Source organism: Oreochromis niloticus, linkage group LG16, assembly GCF_001858045.2.
Source record: "Oreochromis niloticus isolate F11D_XX linkage group LG16, O_niloticus_UMD_NMBU, whole genome shotgun sequence".
In the NCBI taxonomy this organism is placed as follows: Eukaryota; Metazoa; Chordata; class Actinopteri; order Cichliformes; family Cichlidae; genus Oreochromis; species Oreochromis niloticus.
The window spans coordinates 5,221,474-5,228,402 of NC_031987.2; the positions used below are offsets into that span (position 1 = coordinate 5,221,474).

At 38.7% G+C, this 6,929-nt stretch overlaps 2 protein-coding genes across 6 annotated transcripts in view; both read left to right on the plus strand.

Moving 5' to 3' along the window:
• spegb (striated muscle enriched protein kinase b) overlaps window positions 1-4,097 on the plus strand; it is a 39,547-nt gene extending 35,450 nt beyond the window's left edge. For all 5 annotated transcript variants that reach the window (XM_019353356.2, XM_019353357.2, XM_019353358.2 and 2 more), the window contains exon 41: window positions 32-4,097. In XM_019353356.2, coding sequence (XP_019208901.1) covers window positions 32-284 — 253 coding nt within the window. In that variant the 3' untranslated portion in view covers window positions 285-4,097. The remainder of the gene's footprint in view (window positions 1-31) is intronic.
• Window positions 4,098-4,349: 252 nt separating this feature from the next.
• spegnb (SPEG neighbor) lies at window positions 4,350-5,837 on the plus strand. Its single transcript, XM_019352486.1, is given in 5 exon segments — window positions 4,350-4,370; window positions 4,635-4,666; window positions 4,975-5,274; window positions 5,441-5,596; window positions 5,699-5,837. Coding segments are annotated over 5 exon segments (648 nt in total).
• Window positions 5,838-6,929: the final 1,092 nt, after the last annotated feature.

The following is a 6,929-nucleotide window of genomic DNA, read 5'->3' on the forward strand; positions in this document are numbered from 1 at the left end:
GTAATATTTGGCTCCTTGTCATCCTCAACAGGGCCCGTCCATCCATCAAGGACTGCTTCAGCAACTCCTGGCTTCAAGATGCCTACTTGATGCGCCTTCGTAGGCAGACTCTTACCTTTACAACCACCCGTCTCAAGGAATTCTTGGCTGACCAGCAGCGCAGGCGAGCAGAGGTGGCAACCAAGCACAAAGTTCTCCTGCGGTCTTACCAGAGCTCGCCACAAACCCCCACTAGCCCTGCCACACCGAATGTGCCAGTATCACCCACTGCACCTGTCACCTAGTGAAAAGAACTTCCACACACCATTTTGGCAGGACTTCATGGTGGGAATGGGGGGCAAACATCCTCCAAGCGAGATAAAACTTGAGGCTACAGTGAGGTAGTCCCTCCAGGTCTGACTTGAACTTGATCAGAAGAAGAAAAACTCACAAAACCAGCAATGGCTGTGATCTACAGAAACATAATTTCTATTTCTTATCTGGTTCTAAAAGAGAATCTAATGCATTAAGGAACTCTGTGAAAGAGCCTGACTGCATTTTGTATACCGTTAACCTTGTTCATACAGGGCAGGATGTTCTCTTCAAGCTAGTACCTCAAGGTTTGTAACTTTGCAAACATTTTTGAATTAATTCCTTTCTTACTGTTGGCTGAACATTGTAAAGAGAGGAAAAACAAATACAGTGTGGTAACCGGCCATAATTTAGTAGAAAAGCTCATTTAATTCCTCAGCGAAAAGCTCTTAGCACAACTTTAAAATAAGGGATAATCCACACAATTAAAAGTACATATTGAAACAACTGATACCTTTGTCACTGGAGCACATCTAAAATAGTAGTCTATAGTTTGATATTCTAATGTTTCCTGACCAGAATTTTTAATGCGCTATCATCCCATTGCATCAGATAATGCTGTTTTTGTCAGATGCTGCCAGCATCTCTCTGTTGCACAGAGGCAGGGATGGTATTGGCCACAGAGAGGTAGCAGTTGTGTTTCAGAGATATTAGGTATTAGGATGGAGGTGTTGCAGTGGTAGGAGACCCAGGTTCACGTCAGATTGAAACTTGTAGTCAACTCGTGTTTACTACATGGTTTTGCTTTTTTTTTCCACTTGCTGATTTGTTTTGGGTGTGGTGGTGCAGTGGGTAGCACTGTCACCTCACAGCAAGAAGGTTCAAACTTCCTTGTCTTTGACTTTCTCTGTGAAATTCTCATCTTCGCCATGTTCCTGCATGGGTTGCCTTGGCTATTTTAAATTTGCTACAGTAGTAGATGTGAGAGTGTGTTCCACAAACCCAAGTTGGATAAGCAGTTAAGAAGAGGGATGGCTGAATTTTCTGGTTAAGTTTAGTTTCGGGGTAAGAAAAATGACTGGCAAGGTGGAGCTGTGGTTAGCATGGTTGCTTCACAGCAACAAGGTTCTTAGTCTGAATCTGCCATCATTCTATGTGGACTGTGTGTTCTGCCTGAGCCTACTTGGGGTTTCTCCGGGTACCCCTACAGATGTTTCTTCCCACAGCCCAAAATAAGTAGTTAAGAAAATGGATGGGTGATGGGTAAAATATACGTAACATTAACCCTGGATGTTGAAAAATGAGTTCGGAGTGTCAGTCATGTCTCAGAAAGGCCACAGTGCAGTGTATCAGGGCACAGATGCTGAACAATGCCTTGTGTGTAACGCAGCGATGTCTGCAGCTTTGACAAAACAGCATTAATGAAAGCCAAGATAAGGAGAGAGGGTTGTAAATGCACTGAATTATGTCTAATTCTGTCCTTGATTTAAACAAAAGTCACTCTCCAAACCCACAAACTAGTTTAAGGAATTGTAGTGGTATCATTGTGCTGTTGGCACTTCAGTGATTTTAAAGATTGTAGCAGTTCCAGAAAGTTTTTGTTTGTTTGTTTGTTTGTTTTTAAAAATATGTACTGAGTTAAGAGGAAACTGGTGGCTTCTCTACAAGGGCTATTAGAATAGGAACTTGTCTGCATTTTCCCCTTTCCTTGTGTTCTTAGACAGCACGGTAATGATGATCTCATTCTCAAAAGCAGAATTTACTTTTTAAATTTCTTATTCCGTTGTCATCTTTGAGCTTCCATATAAAACTGTTTTCCTCCCAGTGATAATGTGGACAGTTTTGCAGGGCAAATAGGCATTCGTTTCTTCACCACAGATAAGATGTCATTGGCTTCAAGTAAAATCTTCCACTCAAACCGCAGCGAGATACCTAAGCCACGAAGAGATACTCATATCTGAGTTTTACAAAACAACTTTAAACATCTGTAATGAAGTTTTCCTAAGATCAAAAACACTTAATCACATCTGAAAAAATTCAGGGGATTAAAGGGAAACTGAAGCATTTTAGAAACCCACCGGGGTATTCGGGTTCCCCAAAGTGCCCTTAAAGAGCATTAATCAGCAAAAAATAAAAATTAAATAATAGACGTTACTGACTGTATTAGTCCTTATTTTAGTGTTTTTAATTGCCAACAGCTACTGCTTTGAGAAAGCAGTTTGCTTCATTGTTTTTAAAGAAATGCAGGCTTAACTGGCAAAACCTTTGTTTAATATAAATAAACACTTAAAATAGTTATAATTAGCATTAAGCTGAACATAAATTATGTATAGCCTCAATTATATGTTTCCATGCTATACAAGCATGCAAGACACCATAAGCACTAATCCAAGCATAAATTCATCATATGAGCCCCTGCAGACCATAATAAACATCAGATCACAGAAAGTAAAACCTTTAGAAAATCTAGTGGTTCTCAAAATGTGGGGCAGGCCCCAACGCTGGGGCACAGAGCCACTGCAGGAGGCTCTATAAAATATGGAGTGAAACTAAGTTAATTCAATATTATTTACGAAGAAAATGCAAGAGTTTGCAGATACAACTGTGCATCTACTCACTCATTTATTTCATTGAAGTTGAAATAACTGAAATGCAAACTTTCTCAAGTGGGGCATGCCAGAAAAAGTTGTCTATGAAAGATATATTTAAGTATGGATATCCATAAATATGCAGATCTAAGTATATGTTTTAAATATAATATATACAGTAAATACTGAAAACCAGGCCATTGTTTGTCATAACAAGAATGTTAATGAGAAGGCTCTGTAACTGCTTTATTTTCAGAGAAACAATATAATAATATTCCGAACATTTGTTTGGAATCTGTCCTCTTAGAGTCAGCACATTGGCTCTAGCACTAAACTGAACACAGATTCTATCATTTTATGGCACATCAAAGGCTAATTTGCTTTTTTATAATATATGTTTTCCCCTTTGGGGGTAAACTGAGTTTTCAGACCAGCACGTTTGATTTTTGATGCTGTTGCTTTCATACGCACTGATATCAAGCACAGATTTGCTCACTTAACTCAAAGTGTAACACTGATGATAGTTTAGATCCATTTGTGGACAGATTCAGTTTTTCGGGTGTTTAAAAGCTGCTTCATACATAAAATTATGAGTTGTTTTAATGTGTATTAACCGACAAGTAGTTGGTAATTCTATGAAATTATTTTACTACTGCTTTATTGTCTAATGCTATTGCTAGATAAATACTGCCCTTCTGCAGCTCTTGTCTTCTTTGGCTCCTTTGCCTATGCAGAGTATAGTCACTGAGGGAGTTTTTTCAAACCTGAATGAAAACATGCAAGTGCAGCATGAAATGCAATGTTGCATTAAATCCTAAATGTCTGTGCAATATATAGTAAATTTATTTGTTCATCTTTTAAATAAAATGACAGCTGTTTGTAAGCAGAGGACAGGAGTTTGGGGGGGGGAAACACTAGAGCGCTCTACATTTTGTATTCAAATCCTACGCTGTATTTTGTGGAATGTGTTGCAGTGCCTCGTGACGGATACTAGACTCACAGAGATTATAGTTTGTTAAAAAGAATGACTATTTCTTTATTTTGATTATATGACTGCGGCTGCTTTGTGTGTGTGTGTCTTTTGCAAATTGTTTATTTATTGAGTGACTGTATTTGTTACCGCTTCTGCTTTTTATTTGTGAAACATTTGAATCTGGCATGGAAATGGCATGACAGTTGTTAAGATTAAGAACAATAAAGGAAATGTGACAAATATAAGGGGAAACCTTGCCATCTTCTTGGCTGAAAACTGCATGTAAGACCATGCTGAAAATGGTATACATATCACAGCTGATCCATAACCAATTACCTTACACCACTCCATCCATCTGCATCACCCTGAAGACCAACAACTATGCGCTTATTTTCACCCTGGGAAGATCCATATTCCAGAATACTCCCTCTACTATAACTAAACTATGAACTGCTTCAGTGATTCTCACAAGTATTTGATTTGATTGCTATATGAGGATGGGAAAATATCTCTGGAACGTATGTTGTGCATCTTCAATCAATCTCATCATGTGTAGTACCCAAAGGAGAATGAATGACTGTATGATACAATACTTACTGCTTATAAAGCATCAGATTTCTTAGGTTTGCCGACTGTGTAGTGGATCTGAAGCTGTGTGTTTGACAGGATCTCCAAGGAAAGAAGAGAGGGAATAAGCTGTAAAGAATTGCTGCAAGAGAAATTTCCGGTCAGACTAGTTTGGAAATTGTTAAATAAGTGTTTACTATCTCTTTCCGCTGCAGATGTCTAAAGCTGAGACTGCACCCCCTCCCAGGTGCATACTTAATTATTATTAATATTATTATTAGGCATTATATTGTGGACACAGGTAAGAGAGGAGGTTTTGAGGCATAAGAAATGTTTAAGATGCAGTGTCTGCTGGATTCTTTACCCCTTAAGACAACCCACAGTCCAACCACATATTCACTGGATGGATGGACTTGTCTCATGAAGTCTACATTGTACCATAAACACCTTCAAGAGATTGTACCTATCCCAACAGTTATTAAGTCTGTGCCATCAAACCTTTTAGACTCACTGAACACTTATTACTTGTTATAAATGCCTATGTTTCTCATCTAGGTCACTTAAAGAGCTGCAAAAGAAAGGCCCTCCTAAGATCCTGCAAGAGCTCAGAGATGTGGTCCTTGTTGAAGGCAGCGCAGCAAAGCTGAAGTGTAGTGTTAGCACTTTCCCAGACCCTTTCATTGTCTGGTACAAGGATGGCAAAGAACTGAAGGATGGTCCCAAGTACTGCTATGTTTTTGAAGACCCTGATGTATTGGCACTTGTGGTCCGAGATGGAGTTCTAGCAGATTTGGGAAAGTACACCGTTACTATAAAGAATCCATTTGGAAAGAAATCTGGATCTGCCTGTGGAAGGTATAAACTTTTATTTAGAACTTGTATTTGATGTTTGAATCTGGTTATGATTATAAGTTGTTGTTTTTTTCTTGATTATGACATGAAGATTTTTTTAAATAATCACTGATGAGAACTTTACCCGACATGTCAGATTGTCAGGTTAGGAATCATATGGTTCACAGAGTTAATCTCTCACAGTCCCTGCTAAGAATTCTAAAGACCCAGATAACATTAAGCCCAAGAGAGGGACAACAGTGGTACTCAAGGCTGAAATAAGCAGACAGCCTCCTCCAGTCGTTGCCTGGCTCAAAGATGGAGATGACATTGATGAAGATAACAGGTAGACTCAATGTAGACGCTGACCATCTACACTGACATGTACACAGCAGATGACAATTAATTTATTCAGGTTTTGGTAGTAATAACAACTGTCTTCTTTCAGGGTGTTCTTTGACGTTGGCGACACCAACACAATGTTGACCATCAAAAATGCAAAACTGTCAGACACTGGAAAGCATGAAGTTTTTGTGGAGAACAATCTGGGCACAGACCAGTCTTTAGCATGAGTGGACATCCTCTGACACAGCTTCATGGCTGCACCAATGCTCAGCTTCTCTTCTCTTACAGTATTCATATTGTCATTAAAGTACACAACCTATACCATTTTCAAAAGGGCTTTTTCTGGGACTTATGTTACATCGCCCACTACAAAGTGTAATAGTATAATGTCCTAAATGGCAAATAAAAAAGATTTATAACTAAAACCATGTATTGCCCCTATCATAATTGTAAAACAGGACAATGATCTTTAAAAATGGTCGTCTATTTTAATAGCTCAACTGGTTGGATCATGGTTGGCAATGAGGAAAAAATCTTTTGTATGCAAACGGCTATAATGTGTCATACAATGAGAACAGAACAAATCAACAACTGACAATGACTAATTAATATTATAATGTATTGTTTGGAGTTTAGTCTGTTACTGTTACTATTTTTACCATTTCTTCTTGGAGCAACTGTAATCCACATTATTTCCTTATGGGATTAATAAAGTAATGTGGCGTGTTGGGGGAGCAGCTAGTTCTCTCCCATCATGCCTTGGGACATGTGCAGCTGTTTAGATGTTCTTGTTTTATTGTTTATGTTTACGTTACTTTTAACTGTTACCTTGAATGTTGTGTTTATGCTGCAGTATAATTTCAATGACAGTTATTGTTGATGAAAGAATGTAGTACCACGAGTGAGTTCAGGCTTGTAGTTATTGACCCTCTGAAGCACAGTGTGGTATGGGGAAGTATTATAGCAAAGAGTTTCTCCTACCAGCTTGGGGTTGAACAGCAAGTTCAATCTCTCTGTGAGCTTCTTTGTTGAGATTTCTCTGTCTGCCACAGTATTCTGATTCTGATTGTTTCAGGATGACCTGCCATTATCCAATGACACCTCTACTTACCTGCATCTTTTGCTCTTTTCTCCTCCTTTTCTTTTCTCTTTTTTCTAAACTAAGCACCTGATGGCTTTGAACTTTTCTTGACCATCTTTCATTGGTTTTAATTTTGCACTCCAGTATGAACACAAATCCCCCAACCCGAGGATCACCACAACATAACCTAATAGACCTACACCTTAGTTCACAGATTCACTTTGTATTTCTGGGATTTCACACAACCCAGGAT